Raw genomic sequence first — 17,595 nt, forward strand, 5'->3', positions numbered from 1 at the left:
TAGGCATGCATAGACTTGGGCCCTAAGGCTGCAATCCTATGCACACTATCCTTGGAGCAAGCCCTATTGAACATAATGGGACTTACCTCTGAGTAGGCATGCATAGGAACGGGATCTAACCCTCTTGATTGTTACAACCCTCCTACACGCTCGTGGTGCGGTCGCACCGAAGGGAGCGGCACACTTACTCGCGAGGAAAACGGCCCGGGATCGTGCCACTGCACGGCTGCGATGTCAAGCGCACGGTGGCTGGGAAGAAGGAAATCCTATCTAAATTAGTGGGCTTTGCTGCCGAGTAAACGTGGCTAGGACTGGGATCCGGTTGCAGGAACGGGCGTCGGGGAGCAGCAGAAGCCTGCTCGGATTTCAAAGGGGTTCTGAACAGATCACAAGTTTAGTTGTGGCAATCCTATCCACACTTACCAGAGAGTAAGCCCCATTGACTCTAATGAGACTTACTTCTGAGTAGGCATGCACAGGACTGGGCAGAGTAGGAAGCTCGGACGCTGATTGCCACTATTGAGCAAGTAACAGGGCAGGGGCCAAGTTCCTCGGTTAGAGTCGTGGCATATTTGCGCACAGCCAGTGGCTCCCCCCAAAAATTGATAGAATCATATATGCGTATAAAGAGAGTGGGAGTTCAAGAGCCCAATCCTATGCGTGTCTACTCAGAAGTAAGTTCCTTGTTATCCAACAGCTCTTGCTCTCAGGAAAGTGTGTACTTGCAGCCCACGTCTGCCTGGAAGTGGAGGCGACGGGACTCTGCACGTGCCCAGAGGCACTACCTTTCCTCCCCACCCAAAAAAATAGCCTCCTCTCCCCAGCTAGGAGCTTCCTCGAGCCCTGGCACCGCTCTTAGGAATGTATAGCCACTGGCCGCGTTCCACTGCGCTCTGCACACGCTCAGAGGCACTTCTCCCGCAGGTTCTCCAAGGCCAGTGGCGGGGCAGGAGCGTAGCCAATCGAGAGCGGGAGGTTGCCTTCCCCTGCAGGGCTGGGCGGAGGTTGGCTCTCCAGGGGCAGAGAGCGGCGGCAGCAGCAGCAGCAGCAGGTCCCCCACCTCCCGCTCAGGATGGGGGGCGGGCAAGGCACGTCCTAGCGGGGAGGTGCCTTGGCGCTGCCGCCGCCGCCGCGGCTTCTGCTCTCCCAAGTCGCCGCGCCACTGCCCCGCTCTCCAGGCGCGCACCCACCATGCTCAGGCTGGGGCTGCCGCTGCCCGCGCTCTCGGCGTCCGGAGGCGGCGGCGGGCTGGTCCGGAGGAGTTGCTGAGGGGCTGACTCTGCGCAGCCATGAGGAGGCAGCGCTACTTGCTGGAGCGCGGCGCTGCTGCGGCGGCGGCGCTGGGCGAAGGCGAGAGCGAGGGCAGCGGCGGGGCCAAGGAGGACGCCGAGCGGGGCCCCCCGCGCTGGTGCTGCCGCGGCCAGCGCCGCCGCCGCCGCGACTGGCTGTACGAGTCCTACTACTGCATGAGCCAGCAGCACCCGCTGCTCGTCTTTCTGCTGGTCATCGTGATTGGCGCCTGCCTGGCTCTGCTCGCCGTCTTCTTCTTCGCCTCCGGGCTGGTGAGTGGGGCTGGCTCTCCCCGGGCGCCCTTCCTCGACGTGGCGCCCCCACCCGCAGGGGCTCTTCAGGGGCAGTCCCGCGCAGGAAGCCCTCGAGTCTCCCTGGGCTCAGCCCTGCCACGGAGAACAGGCTCTCCAGCTGAAGTTGGAAATCAGGAAGAGGTCTGGGGCGCGCCACTCCTTTGGGTCTCAAGCCACTGAAGCTGCATTGGCAGGACAGGTTCTGAAGGAGCCCAAGACCTGCTTTAAGCCTCCTGAAAAGAGGCACTTTGAGCATGTGCAGAGTGCATCTACCCCCTGTTGATTGGTACAGGTTTGGGTATTCATCTGGTGCTCCACTTCCTTTGGGTCTCAAGCCACTTAGCTGTATTGACAGGACAGGTCCTGGAGCAGAGTCCAACACCCGCTCTCGGCCGCCTGAAAAGGAGTACTTTGAGCATGTGCACCCCCCTGTTAACTGGTAAAGGTTTGGGGATTCATCTGGTGCTCCACTTTCTTTTGGTCTCAAGCACTTAGCTGCATTGACAGAACAGGTTCTGGATCAGAGCTCAAGTCCCACTGTAGGCCTCGTGAAAAGGGGTACTTTGAGCATGTGTAGAGTGCATCTGCCCCATTAATCAGTAAAGGTTTGGGGATTTATCTGGTGCTCCGCTTTGTTTTGGTGTCAAGCACTTAGCTGCATTGACTGGATAGGTTCTGGAGCAGAGCCCAAGTCCTGCTTCAGGCCTCCTGAAAAGGGGTACATTGAGCATGTGTAGAGTGCATTCCCCATGTTACTCAGTAAAGGTTTGGGGATTCATCTGGTGCTCCACTTTCTTTTGGTCTCAAGCCACTTAGCTGCATTGACAGGACTGGTTCTGGAGCAAAGCTCAAGTCTCGCTCTAGGCCTCCTGAAAAGGGATACTTTGAGCATGTGTAGAGTGCATCTGTCCCATTAATCAGTAAAGGTTTGGGGATTTATCTGGTGCTCTGCTTTGTTTTGGTGTCAAGCACTTAGCTGCATTGACTGGATAGGTTCTGGAGCAGAGCCCAAGTCTCATTTTATGCCTCCTGAAAAGGGGCACTTTGAGCATGTGCAGAGTGCATCCCTCCTTCTGTTAATCAGTAACTGCCTCAGTCCATGCACCTATTCCAAAGTGGAGGACTAAAGGGTACCATGGGAGGAGGCAGGGAAGGAGGTTTGGCTATGGTTAGAACATTTTCCTGGCTAGCTGCAAGTGTCCTTAGAGACAGAAGCAGGACATAATTTTGTTAGGGGTTGCACCCCAGAAACTTCAGCACTGTACTTGGATATGGAACATATGAAAATAACAGTAATGTGCATGAATTACATGCAGAGAGTTTGTATACTCTTGCCTTGCTGTTATATAACGATGCCCATCTTTTTGAAGAACTAGTACTGTACTGTATTTGAGGACAGAGTTTCTAGAGCAGAGGGTGTGGTAAATCCAGGCAGATTTGAGTCCCAACCTTTTTCTTCTTAGAAATATCTACCAGTTGGAGCCACTGTTTCTTGGGATCCTGTCCTGGAATCTGAAAAAGTACTGGAACACTTTCAATACCCAAGTTCATATCTCCCACACCATTAGTATTAGCTGGAACTTTCCCCTCCTCCTAAACCTACTGGCTGGTTGGAGAGAAGAGTGCTTCTAGGCATGGACTGAGTGCGTCCATACTTCTGAGTAGCCCCAGCCAATTCTAGGATTAGGTGACTTGGTTTTTAAGCAAAGAAGCTGTACTTTCCAGTATAGTTTGAGCTCCAGCTGCTCTTCTTTTATTAATTAAACATTGCAGAAGTTGACTAGCGCAACTGCCCTTGTGTATACTGTGCTTTCATTTTACCAAATGCTGAACCATTCTAATTTGATTGATTTTCATGTTCTGGAGAGCTACTGATACGAAAGAATATGTATCACAAGACATTAGGGCAGTACCTGATCCTCTGAACAACCATGGGACCAATTTTTAATTTGCTTTACTGGTCAGAGACAGTTAAACCCAGATAATTATGTTTTACTTTGTATCCTGCTTTATCTCGGAATGAATGGATTGCATTTTAATAAAAATCAAGCTCTCTGTGGCCTGTAACTTTTTTTAGCTATTGCATTACTTACAGGAAGTTCAGAGTTTGAAAGCACTTCGCCTACACTGGCGAGGTGCTTCCAATACTGGCCTCACCATGATCTAAGAACCATAGGCCAACAGAGAAAGGATTTTTATTTTAAAATACGTTGTCACTTTAAATTGAAACTCTTTTCAAATGTGGTATTGCTTAAAGCAAACTGATTAAAATAAACTGCTAGTTTCTGCAGTTTGCCAGCACTGTTCATCCGCTGTGCAGCCAGATCCTATTTACTCAGAAGTAAGCCCTGCTTGTTTTAGTGGGATTTAGGAAATCCTAGGAAAATGTGCATAGGGTTGTATAGCCCTATGGTTGTTATTTTCATTCCAGCTGCTTCAGCCCCTATGTGGCATGGCTCCATTCTCTACTGCAGCCTGTCCTACTGGAATTAGTGCTTGGAATTTATTTTTGAGTTTCTGTTCTCTTGAGCCTTTGCTGCCATTTCCCTTTGAATTTTTACATTGATAAATAGCATGTGTCTTGTTTTTGCATAATGGATGCAGCTAGTGGCAGAGATGCTGTTCTGTTATTGTTGTGCTATAGTGCACTCTCTTCCTGGCAGGGTAGGGGCCCTCTTTGGTCTTTTCCTGTCTCTACACTTTGAAACTGTTTAGTGTTTTAAAGGCAGGTTTGAGCAGCAATCGATTGATTGCCTGCCTTTCCATCTGTTAACACAAAATTGCATTGTGTAATCTCTTGGGTGACTCTGTGTGCATTAATGTAAATAGCAGGGTAGGGCAATTAACAGACCTTATATCCCCAAGGCTCACTCAGGGACACTTTCACACTATTTGGTCCTTTAGTTAAATATTCTATTAATGGATCACAATCGGGATAAACAAACACACCAGTGCTTTAGTTATCAACATGGTTACTTGGAAATAAGTCCCATAGATTTCAGTGGAGTTTATGGCCAAGAAAGTATGCTTAGGCTTGCAGTCCAAATTTAATTCCTCTAATTCATTTGCTTGGTTTCCTTCCTGCTGACAGATTAACCTTATTGGCATTTGTTTTTCAAGTGACAAAGCTCTAAATCTGCAAAAGTGCATTTGGAATCCAACACCTTTCAAACTCTTTCATCCCCCAGAAGAGTTGAGAGAATCATTGTCTCTATTTTAAAGAATTGTCTCTATTTTAAATAATTAGAAACCAATTTCAGAGTTCCTTGGTCAATTTTTTGTAATCACAAGATTTTCTGGTGTACAGGCCTCTAATTTTCAGGGGAAGAAAACTTGCTCATGTGTGGATTCCTCACTTGCTCGCTGCCAAGGCTCCAATTGTGCTCTGTTAAAACCAACAGAGGTTTTTCAGTTGACACCTGTGGGAACAGGATTGCAGGCTCAATCCTATCCAACTTCTCAGGGCCAATGCAGCCCTGAAGTAAGGCAACAAGTGTTCCCCTACCTTGAGGAGGCCTCTGTGACATCACAGGATGCAGTGCACACCCTGTTGGCACAGCTGCATCAGCGCTGGAAAGTTGGATAGGTTTGGGCCCTGCATTCCAAGTGCAGGGAAAATAAACTGTGTTAAATGATGCAGTCCATACTCTAGAACAGGGGTGCCCAAACCCCGACCCGGGGGCCACTTGCAGCCCTTGGGGGCTCCCAATCTGGCCCGCAGGGAGCCCCCAGACTCCAATGAGCCTCTGGCCCTCCAGAGACTTGCTGCAGCCCGTGTTGGCCGACACAACTGCTCTCAGTGTGAGGATGACTGTTCGACCTCTCACATGAGCTGTGGGACGAGGCCTCCCTCCACTACTTGGTATTTCATGTCTGTGATGCAGCAGTGGCAGCAAAGGAAAGGCTGGCCTTGCTTTGTGCAAGGCCTTTTATAGGCCTTGAGCTACTGCAAGACTTTCACTCATTTGTATAAGTTCCATCTCTAATATATTCATTTATGTAAATTTATTTAAATTTTAAATGTAAATGAATTCTTTTTTTATCTGGCCCCCGACACAGTGTCAGAGAGATGGTGTGGCCCTCCTACTAAAATGTTTGGACATCCCTGCTCTAGAACAACCATTTTCAACAACTGTGCCGTGGCACACTGGTGTGTCACAGAGAGTCTGCAAGTGTGCTGCAGGAGGATCATTTTTTAGTAAGGCCACTGGGGGATGCAAGCCCCTGCTGTCCGTGCTGTGTGCCTTGTCAATTGTCAAAAAAACTGATGGTGCATCTTGAAAATTTTAGTGCCTTGTCAGTGTGCTATGAGATGAAAAAGGTTGAAAATCGCTGCTCTAGAATTTTCTCTTTGCTTGCAGAAAGTAGTCAAGGGGATTGGCATACTTACTGAATGTTTTCATGTTCAGCACATAAGCACTGGAAACTATTGTATGGTATTTTAGATAAATAGGATTGCCAGGTTGTAACCCAGAGAACTACACATTTAATTTTCTCTTTGTGAAAGAACTGAGAAATTAAGGGGCTGAGGTTTCTTCTGGCTATTCTTCCTCCCCTTCTTTCTGTCTGTTCCCTTCAGTGCCTGCTACATAGTTTCCTTGGAGTCTTGTTTGCTACAGGAAGTGAAGTAGAGTGGACTGAAGAACTAGGGGGAACCTTGGAAGAAACCAGGTGAAAAAGTAACAGTGCCCTGTTTCTTGTGTCCTTTATGAAAACAATATGGTTTCTTTATAGAGTTGCAACTCTTTCTCATGACTCATCCAACCCAGTTCTTTGTATAGTTTGTCGGAAGTTCCAATTGTCAGAAGTTTCAAAAAGTTCCAATTAAGTAGGACTTCCATGTAACTCTGCAAAGATTTACAGCCTTAGGAGTTTTTAATCATTTAGGCTGCAATCATATGCATATTTACCTGGGTGTGAGCTCAATTGAACACCATGAGACTTCTTGGTAAACATGCTTAGGACTACTCTTTAAGGCTGCAATCCTAACCACACTTTCCTGACAGTACGCCCCACTGAACAAAATAGGGCTTACTTCTGAGTAGACCTGGTTAGGATTGTGCCCCAAGTCACTTTAAAAAATGACCCATTGTCAGTTCTTTGTTTTATTGGTTAAAAAAAGCACTTTAAACTTGATGTGTAAACTGAGTAACCTTTATGCATGTTTACTCAGAAGTAAGTACCACAGTGTTAAATGGCATCTACTCCCTGGCAAGTGTGCATGAGTTTGCAACTTTTGTGTTTATACTAGTACAGTCCTGTCCAGCTTTCCAGTACTCATACAACCACAATGCAGCCCCAAGATTCTCTTGCCTTGAGGAGGCCAGTGTGACTGCTTCTGCACTGCAGGATGCAGTGCATGCCCTGTTGGCACAACTGCATCGGTGCTGGAAAGTTGGTTAGGATTAGGCTCTGGTTTACCCATGCATGCACATTGCTTGATTACATTATTATAGTCCACTTGATGACTGGTGGCAGCTTCAATGTGTGAACTGGCTCCACTGACAAGTCTTGCGTTTGAGGTGAAAAGGAGAGTTCTGTTGCTTGTTTGTGATGGTCCTTCATATGTACATACTGTACATGCATATTACCATATGATGCTGCAGGCTTTGTGATGAACATGTATTTGAGACTTAGGGATTAATGTGGTGGTCTTTGAGCATAATAGTCAGCTGGGAATCTGACTACTTCAACTTCGGAGCAGAGTGTGTTTGTAGGAGCTGGCTAGAACCCTTCACAAGACTTAAATTCAATAAACATGCAGCAATTTTGGTCAAGCAGGGTTGCTGTACTAAACTGGGTCACCCTGGTTATGAATGGCCATGAGCCACTAAAGGTAACTTACTAGGTTTTAACAGGCCTTCAAGGTCTATAAATGTTTGTGCAGAATATGAAGCAATGTCAGTTTCAGAGCAGATACAAATCAAAAGGAACTGAAGCAGGAGAAATAGCTAGAGGTAAGTTAGTGCAGTAGTCTTTCAGTTCAAATTAGATTGATGGTCTTTCCCTTTCCCTCTCTAACGTGTACTGGATATTTATATACATCAGAGTTCAGTGTATATAATAATTGCAGGGGGTGGTGGTATTGCCCATAATATACAAGGCTCCCATTGCAGACATCACAGACCAAAAGGCATTTAGGCACCCTGTGTTGAAACACTGCATAACTCCCTTGATCACAATTTAATTGTATATCTAAAACCTTTTTAGGCCAGTTTAAACATTTTTCCATTCTGCCGATGTGTTATAGCTGCAGCTCTAAACTGAGAGCTTATTGAAAGGTACGGAAGTGGTGGTATGCATTGGCAGGGCAGGCTTAGAGGGATGCTGTGAATTTTATAGTTCAGTTTGTCTTTGGGATTCCAGGCATGCCACAGGGAGGAAGAAAAGTTCATTTGTAATGTATTTTGGGGGGTTTTGTTTCTGAGTGGCTAACAATAAAAATGGAATGTGAAGAAGAAGAAAGGAATTATTTTATTGTTTTGTCCCTGAAAGTGAAGGCAGTTTCTTTACAGGCACAAAGAATATTTGGCATTGACCACTGATCTCCAAAGCCTTTGGATCACTGGGCAACTTTTTGAAATCTGGTCTCACTTGCCCTGATTGTATTCGTGGCCAAGGCTGTTTTCATACGTACATGTCCTTCCCTTGCATGTAAGGAACTGAGAACATCAGCTTTGCTATGCATGCAGTTTCATAATTACTTTTTAGTAGTTAGAAAGTTTAAAGAGAACAGCTAATTATCTGTAATTTGTATTAATATACAAACTGAGATTTAAATTACTGGCCTTAGGTACTTGATACTAATAAAGGATAAAGAGTTATGAAAATAAAACTAATTTCCATATTCAATCTTGCAAAATAGTTTACTAAGTAAAACCTGCAATTATGCATCTGCGGAGTGAAATGAAACATATTCCTCAGTATTCCTTTTTAATATTCAGTAATTAGGAGACTATTCTATGTAGTTTTTTAATTGCAATAAACTGACCACTCTAACATGGTTACTGATTTGTATCTCTTTTTCTGAGAAATGCAGCATCAAGAATTTCAAAACAGATAAGGCACTCTTTTCCATTTTTTATTTTTAAAAAAATCAAAATGCAGTTTAATAATAAATATGTAAGGTTTTTTCGGGAATATTTAAAAGAAGACTTTTTCTCTGAGCTGGTTTTAAATATTTAATTTTCTAAATGTATGTGGACTGCCAATTTTGTAAATTCAGATTGGTTTGAAAATTTACCAATCAGCATGGCTCATCAGAGTGTTTCCATTCTTAAGTAATGTATAATGCCTCATGCATTTAAACATAAAATTTCCTGCAGTAACATTACAAATGAACATTCAAGGTTAGAAGTGCTGAATGTTAAAATGACAACTCTGTATTTTCCTTCTTCTGAACCATCCTATTACTCATTCCGCCACCAAGTTCCTGCTGCACAGAAAAATAAAATATACCTTGAGGAAATCAAGCTTGAGTTTTTGACATATCTTTTTAAATTACAGCAAGCAAATTTTACCCCTTCACAGCTCCAGAAGCTCTTTATTAACAAAGAATTGTTGTACTGTATATTACTTTTATTTTCAGTAGATGCTTGCTTACAGAGTAGAAAGAAACTCATTATTCTCTCCTGGCCTCATTTTTTAGAATTTGGAACCTCTCACTGTAATCAGCAACCAACTTTTCCTCTGAACATCTTGTATCTAGGAAGAAGTAAGAATTCACTACTTCAAGTGTATTTGATTGCTACTATAAATTTAAATATATGTTTGAATTTACAATATGTTTTTACATTGCTTAAGAAATAGCCAAGGCCATAAATCAGAAAACAAGGAGATTGCTTTGGTATATTCCCAGAATACAATGGACTCGTGGTTCTTAGATGTTAGTAGTGTCCCAGTTGTAGGGCAAGCTGTGTTTCAACCTGGATGGAGTTTCAAGAAAAGCTTGTTAAACAGTATTCTTGAATTACAGTACTTGAATTATTGGAGGGGGGGCAAAGGGGGACATGGCTGCCTGGCCTTTTGTGCTGTCCTCGTTATTAATTATTAAGGATATTTATATACTGCTTTTAAAAAAGTAGTTCACGAAGTGGTTTATGAAGCTAAACAAATAAATAAATGGTTCTCTATTCCTAAAGGGCTTACAATCTAAAAAGATGCCAAAGACATATCAGCAACAGCCAACAGCATGGAAAAGGCACCATGCAGGTGTAAAAGTTGCTCTTTCCCTTCTAAATATGAGGGCACCACTTTGGGTGGGTTCACTCCCCAATGGATGTAGGTGGAAGGCAGGTGCATGGACAGACAGGCTGGTGTGCCCCTTCCCTTTACTTATCATGAATACAGTGCAGTATGCTGCCTTCCCTGCTGCACACTGCTTCTGTTTTACAAGTCTCTCTCTGTGTGTGGCTAAAGCTGAGGGGAATCATGGTGCTGGGGTGGTAGATTTCATTAAGGGCTTCCTGCGTTTCCCTCATTTAATATCACTACCAGTGCATGGCAATAGCCTCCCTCTGGTTGTTAATTTCATTTTCTTACCATTGTTAAATGGGTGCTGGATAATTTAGAGTAGAATTCTATGTTTTGTGCTATTACTGATAATGGAGAACAGCTCCAGCTGCATTTATACAATGCTATACCATTATTTTCAAGGTTTCCTCATTCTTAGAAGCTGCCTTTTTTTTTTCTTTTTCTTTTTTTGCTGCTATCCATGTTAAGACATGGATACCTGAGCACAATGAGCATTTCTTTTTTTTCCTTATCTGAAATCTCACCCCCTCCCCAGTCTCGCATCCATTTCAAATAAGTGGGGGAGCAAAGTTTAAATACACACACTGTTCAGAAGTTATGATGAACAAGTAGGGCTGGGGTTGAGGCCAAGGGGCCCAATCCCATCAATTTCCTGCACCACTTCCCCCAGTCATGTTGTCTGAGGGTTTAAGTTTGCAGAACTTTTGGGTTGATTAGAAAAATACTTGGTCCTGAAGAATAGTTAGAGATGGTCTGGAACATTAGGTTCCACACTAATACTTTTTTTTTTTAAAATGTACCATCCATATCTCTTAGAAAGACAGAACAGAACCAGAAAAGTGGGGCCAACTGTTTACTGGTGACAGCTACCAGAAAACAGCGACTGTCCCTGTTAAATAGTGATAGAGCAGTGTTCTGTGGGTCAGGACTCAATGGGTCACGAGCTGATTTTGGGTAGGTTGTGAAAAGTTTAAAAAAAACAACACTTTGCAAGCACCCTTGCTCGGTTTGCAGAATAAAATCATTTGCTGTTATGCTAACCTGTGGTATGAGGTAATTGTCATACCCTCAAATTCAAATATCACATTCTCCAATTTTCTCTAGTAATTAGTGTGCTGTAATTCACATGTGAATATAGCTTCGGCCTTTTGCCTGACCAGGAAGTCCCTAACTGCACATCTTGCTCTCCAGTTCAACCTTCTAGGTGTCTGGAATGACTGTAAAGCAGCAGTTCCCAAACTCTCCAGGAATTTGGGAACCGCTGGAAGTTTTTGCAGGGGAGGGCCAAAGGCCGTGACATGATTGCCAGGATCGCACTGCTACCAGGGACAAAGTGTTTTTTTATAACTTATCAGTGGCAGTGCTGGCCCTCAAGGTGCGCAACTCACTTCCAGTTTCACGATTGCAAACCAGAGATGGTGATAGTTATTTTTAGATATTCTGAGGCTTGGGAAGCCCTGCAGAGGCATCCCTGGGCTCAGTGCACCCCCGGAGGGCTGGTGCTGTTTCTAGAAAGTTAAGAAAAATACCCTTTGTCCCTGGCAGTGCCGTGACCCTGGCAATCGCTTCCCTGCTTTTGCCATCGCCCTGTTCCTTAAGGGTGCAGGGACAGGGCTTCCCTGGCTGGGGCATTGTGACACTTCAGTTTGGGAACATCTGCTGTAAATGTTTGGGGGAACACTCCTTGAACTCCATTTCTAGGTAGGGTCTAGCAAATGTCTACACATATACATACGTCTCTAGCAGCCTCAAGAGCATGGATTGGTTGGCAACCTTCAGTCTCGAAAGACTATGGTATAAGCCTACAGTACCCGGTATTCCCAGGTGGTCTCCCATCTAAGTACTAACCAAGCCTGACCCTGCTTAGCTTCCGAGATCAGACGAGATCAGGCATGTGCAGGGTAACAGTTGCAGCCAATAGGGACCCTGATGATTATTAATATTTAATTATTATTAATAAAAAATAAAAATGTTTCTGTCTAGATCTGCTCTCTCTTTTATTTTTTTGTCTAGTGCAGCGGTGTCCAAATCTGGCCCTTGGGAGGATTTTATCTGGCCTCCAAGGTTCCTCAGCCTCTCAGAGCTAAAAATAAGTCAAAAGATGCACTTGCAGGTATATATTCAGCCACTAGAGGTGCCAAATGTAATAGAAAGAAATTATTCCATTACAGGGGTGTCCAAACTTTTCAGCAGGAGGGCCACATCATTTCTCTGATACTATTTCGGGGGCGGGGGAAAAAATCCATTTACATTTCAAATTTGAATAAATTTACATAAATGAATATATTGGAGATGGAACTTATATGAATGAAAGAAGGTCTTGCAATAGCTCAGGGCTTATAAAAGGCCTTGCACAAAGCAAGGCCGGCCTTTCCTTTGCTGCCACTGCTGCATCACAGATGTGAAACAGCAAGCAGTGGAGGGAGCACTTGTCCCACAGCTCACACGCGAGGTCAAACAGTTGCCCTCATGCTGAGAGCAGCTGTATAGGGCCGGTGTAGGCTCCAGCACATCTCCAGAGGGCCAGAGGCTCATTGGAGACTGGGGGCTCCCTGCGGGCCAGATTAGGAGTCCCTGAGGGCTGCAAGTAGCCCCCAGGCCAGGGTTTGGGCACCCCTGTTCCATTACATTGCATTATGTTCATCATCTCTAGTGGCTGAATGATATGCATACTGATGCTGAGAGACATGGAATATAAATACAATGTATGTTAAACTTTAAAAGGAGCAGAAACTGAGACAAAAAGTTTGAGATTTGCTTCATAGGTTGCATGAAGCTTTTTCAAAATCCATCCCCCCTTTTCCTGTGCAAGTCAATTTTCCCCTCTGTTCCCCTCTTCCTTCCACCCACACCCACTTATTGTATTCTCAGCATATTGTTCCTCCATGTATTTGTTACTTATTTTCCAGCCCTTGACATGGCATCAGAAACGCAATGCAGCCGTCGTGTGGAAAAGTTTAAGATACCCCTGGTCTAGTGGGTTGTGATACATTGTCATTTTAGAATGTGGGTCTCAGTGCTAAAATGTTTGGGAACAACTGAGTTAGAGCATTGGATGTCAATATGATGAAGTTGTTGATGTGTCCGAGAGGCAATTCTTGCACAGTATCTCTGGACATTCAGAGGAGTCAAAACTGGATCTACAAAAAAAGAGCATTTCTTCAAGTCTTAAGCTCTGATCTTTTTCCTTCAGGAAAGACTTGAAGAGTCTGAAGTGGACTATGGGGGAGGGAGGAGCATGGAAATGGAACTACTCAGAGCTCTACCACCAGTGCAATTCTTTGAAATCTTTAGCAAAAGTCCTGGAGGGTTTTTGAGCAGAGTGTCAGCTTCTATATGGAAGCAAGAAGATGAGGTCAGAAAATCTTTTTTTCCTTTTTTTTTTTTTTTAGTGTAACAGGGCCAGAACTAGTCCATAACCATCTTTATAACATTTTCTTCTGCAAAATTTTGTTAAATTATGCTGTAGTAGATTCAAACAAACTTTATCTAATACTGTGCAACTCTTACATCAGCTTAACTGAAAATGGCTTCCTCCCTTGGTTTCAGTCCTCTGCTGATATTCCTTGAAACTGCTTCCCTTCATTCACCTAATCACAAAACAGCAGGGATGGGCTGAGACTTGAATGATTCTCATGCGACTCAACCTGCTTACCCTATAGGAATAAACTCCGCCACCTCGGAATGCATCCCCCTGCCCCCGTAAGAACATAAGAAGAGCCCCATTGGATCAGGCCAAAGGCCCATCTAGTCCAGCTTCCTGTATGTTGCAGTGATGCACCATGTGCTTCAGGGAGCATACAAGACAACAAGAGACCTACATTCTGGTGCCCTCTTTTGCATCTGGCATGCTTAGGTTGCACATACTTATCATGACTCGTAACCTGTGATGGAGTTTTCCTCCAGAAATTTGTCCAATTCCCTTCTAAAGGCATGCAGACCAGATGCCATCACCACTTTTTGCGGCAAGGAGTTCCACAGACTAATTACATGGTGGGTGAAGAAATATTTTCTTTTGTCTGTCCTAACTCCCAACACTCAATTTTAGTGGATGTCCCCTGGTTCTGCTGTTGCGTGAGAGGGAAAAGAACATCCCCCTATTCACTTTATCTATCCCCTGCATAATTTTGTATATCTCAGTCATGTCTCCCTAGGACTCCTTTTTCTAGACTGATAAAGCCCAAAACTGTCACCACTGCTCAGAGCTCTTACACAGCTTCAGGCGGCCTCCAGCCAGTGCTGAGCTCAGTGCCAATTCAGTTCAGGATGTCACAGGCATTCCGTATGGCATGTTTGCGACACCTAGTGCCAGCGCTGGCCCAGCTCAGGATTGGGCCCTAATACTGCTCTGGATGCCAGAGGTGTGTCCAGTATGTATATATGCCATGAGTGCACATGTTTGTAACAGTGTGGGGCCAGTTGCATGTGAAAAATATCATCCACACCAGCCCTCACATCATGATTTCTGAAGCATTCAATGCTGTGCAGAGGCATCCTGTATGTGCGTGGCACTCATGCCCTGTGCATCACATAGGTATCTGTGTGCATTATTCTAACAGTGGAAACCAAATGTGCAGGGTTGAGCAGAAGGAGAAGTGAATTTTGTTTGAGGCTCCTGTTGGTTGACAGTAGATAACTGATATGGCCAATATTGATAGCATGGCGTATTTTCTGGGTAGTCGGGTGCTTATACAGACATGATATGTTTCTGAATTGGAACGCCAATATATACAGCAGTGTAGATAACATTTATCCAACCAGTCCCATAGCAGTTCGTTTAAATATTTTTGCATTATTTGAGAAAGTTGCTTGTGGTTTTGGTGTTTCCCAATAAACAGAGTAACAGGTCACATAGCAAGAAAATATGATATTACAGATGGGAGAAACCATAAGCACAGCTGTAAGTTGTGGGAGGGATTAGGCAACAGTATTTAGGAGAAATATTTGTAGTGGGCAACTAGTTGTAATGGGCGACAAGATAAACATGAGCCAACAGTTCAATTTATTTATTAAAATATGTCCTGCCTTTCCTATTGTGGAGCTCCCAAGGCAGTTGATCATGGAAATGGAAATGCCTCTGAAACAATGTTAGAACAGCAATAAGTGTCAAAGCATGGGTGGGCAGATAAAAGCAGGCATCGTCACAGTTTCAAGAAGCACAAAGTTTGCCACAGGATGTGGTGATGGCGACTGGCCTAGACGCCTTTAAAAGGGGATTGGACAAGTTTCTGGCTTAAAAATCTATTACGGGGTACAAGCCATTATGTGTATGCGCAACCTCCTTATTTTAGAAATGGGTTATGTCAGAATGCCAGATGCAAGGGAGGGCACCAGGATGAGGTCTCTTGCTATCTGGTGTGCTCCCTGGGGCATTTGGTGGGCCGCTGTGAGATACAGGAAGCTGGACTAGATGGGCCTATGGCCTGATCCAGTGGGGCTGTTCTTCTGTTCTTAAAGTTACCAAGCGCAGTTGACTATAGTAGCTGTGTACAGAAGATGTGTACACCACTTTTAGGTAGTGGTGCTTATCTTGTGGAATTTCTTGCCCCAGGAGACCCACTCCCTTCCACCTTTAAGTATCAGATGAAAACAGCATCATTCAGGCATGCATTTGTTTTGGGTGCTTCTTGAAAGAACATTCAAAATGGCCATAATTCTGTCCAGGAAACTGGCAAGACCTTCCTTATTTATAATTGTACAGCAACCATTCATGACTCATATTAACCGCAATTCTATTCTTTTTAAGTCTGATCTGGGATTGGATTAATAAGAATAGTTGTGATGCTAAGTGCCAAAAAGGGAGAGAAACTCATGTCTTAGTAATGTTTCTTTATAAATAGAACCTCAGTGATGGCCTCGCTCAAAATTTGGCTAGGAGCCAATGTTGTAGAGCGTGGAATTACTGTCGTTTTGTTCATCAAAGAGCTTAATAAGAAAGGTGTCATTTTATTTATTTATTCAGTCACATAGTTGTTGATGTGTATTTGAATAACTACCATTCAGTAAATGCAGATGTGAGCAGATGTGTTCATCAGTGAAGTTTTGTTTCATGCTGCAAAAGAAGCTGTGGTTCATAGCAAAGATATTTGCAAGAGCTGAGGAAACTGGTATAGATGCTAGTGAAGGTCAATGAGACAATACTGCTGAGAGGGTATCACCTGTTGAAAAAATGTCTAGATGGTGTGAAGTTAATTTGCACGTGAATAAAACCTTTTCTTGCACCAGAGTACTGTACATGTAGCACTGCTCATACCTGCACTATCAACACTGCTACTGTTTTGCTTTAGGCAGAGAAGATTAATCATGCTATAGTAGGGCCTGGCAGTAAAACTGTTAATTGTCATAAATTTGGATCTATACATCCCTACGAATCAGCTGCAAATGTGAAAGAACCAAAGCCATCTTATTTTCAACCTGGTGAGCTGCATTCAGCAATGGCAGTGTTGAGGTGCATTGATCCATTTCTTGAAAGCAGTGGAATTGATACCATACGGTTTGAAAGTGGTTTGTGTGAATCTACAACAGTAAATGCCATTATTACATGAAACTACACAAAAGTGAAACGAGTCACGTCTGATGATTGTTCAAGCTTTGTTCAAATGACATTATACAGGTCGCTAGTTCCTGTATTGTTAAGCTCAGGAGGAAAAATAGCATTCCATTATTATTAGCCTTGAACATTCTGTTGCTTATCAGATTTGGCAGAGAAGACCTAGGTGACTGTCTCTAGCACTCTACCAAATACGATGTGAAGTTAAAGAATGGGGGAGTTATAGCAGTTTAAAATCTGTATTTTTCTGACCCTGTGCATAGTTTGTGTCCAAATTTTTAGGAAGGTTGCATCTTTTCCTTTAAGGTTTATTTCCTTGGACCTTTTTTTTTTCCCAAAAATGCTCAATATTGTTTTGTTGAGATACATTCTTTTGCAAGTTTTTTTTAAAAATTGCTGTGTAGATGTTATTTAAGTGACGTGTAATTCCCTGTTGTTTCCAGTGGGGCATGTGAAGAAAGGGGCAGGTTTGAAAAACTCATGTTGCTGGACCTACCCCTCCTGCCCCCTCACCCCAGTTCTTGCCCCTTCCCTGCCCAACCCCATTGCTTACGTACCAGTGCTGGTGGCTGCTCCGGATCCTGTTGTCGTGCATGACACCTCCACAACCTCTTTGGTGGCAGAACAGAAACACACTGGCAATTTACAATTAACTTAAAGCAAACCCCAAACTGCCGAAACAGTAGTTCTGGCAGCAGGGAGGCGGAATAGGATTGGGCCCTACCAAAGAGTGGTAGGGGTAGCCAGACTTGGTGATATGTTTTTAAAAATCAGAGAATATCAAAGAAAATAGGTGGATCTTTTGAACAAAGATTGTAATAGGTGGCAAGATTAAAAAAAAAAAAAAGACTTTTGAGGCAGAAGTGTCAGTGGACAGACAGCATATAGTGAGTTTGTTGAAATCAAATATAAAAAGCCTCTTGGTCTTTTATGAAGATGCTGAAGCTTAACACATGGAGACAAATTCCTAGGAAGACTATCTGATGTTTGTAAGACTGCTGTTGATTGCCAAGTCAAGGCTGAGTATGGATCTGAAAGATGCCATTAGCAATTATATGCTTGGCATGGTTCCATGTGTACTCTTCATGGCCTTCTCATACCAACCACAAAGAATGACCTTTCTTTGTGTTTTGAGTCTTTTATGAGGAAGCTAACAAATGGTGGTGTATAAGTTTCAGAGCAGGTTTGAGTCACCGTATTTGATGGTAT

The 17,595-nt window shown here is 43.9% G+C and overlaps 1 protein-coding gene and 1 pseudogene across 1 annotated transcript in view; one reads left to right on the forward strand and one right to left on the reverse strand.

Moving 5' to 3' along the window:
• The first annotated feature begins 1,289 nt into the window (after positions 1 to 1,289).
• The window catches only part of ADCY2 (adenylate cyclase 2), a 121,878-nt gene continuing 105,572 nt past the window's right edge, over positions 1,290 to 17,595 (forward strand). Inside the window, exon 1 of the mRNA XM_066623703.1 lies at positions 1,290 to 1,562. Within this exon, the coding sequence (XP_066479800.1) occupies positions 1,290 to 1,562 (273 nt within the window). The remainder of the gene's footprint in view (positions 1,563 to 17,595) is intronic.
• Positions 11,636 to 11,752, reverse strand: LOC136650740 (5S ribosomal RNA; annotated as a pseudogene).

Source organism: Tiliqua scincoides, chromosome 4, assembly GCF_035046505.1.
Source record: "Tiliqua scincoides isolate rTilSci1 chromosome 4, rTilSci1.hap2, whole genome shotgun sequence".
NCBI classification, from domain to species: domain Eukaryota; kingdom Metazoa; phylum Chordata; class Lepidosauria; order Squamata; family Scincidae; genus Tiliqua; species Tiliqua scincoides.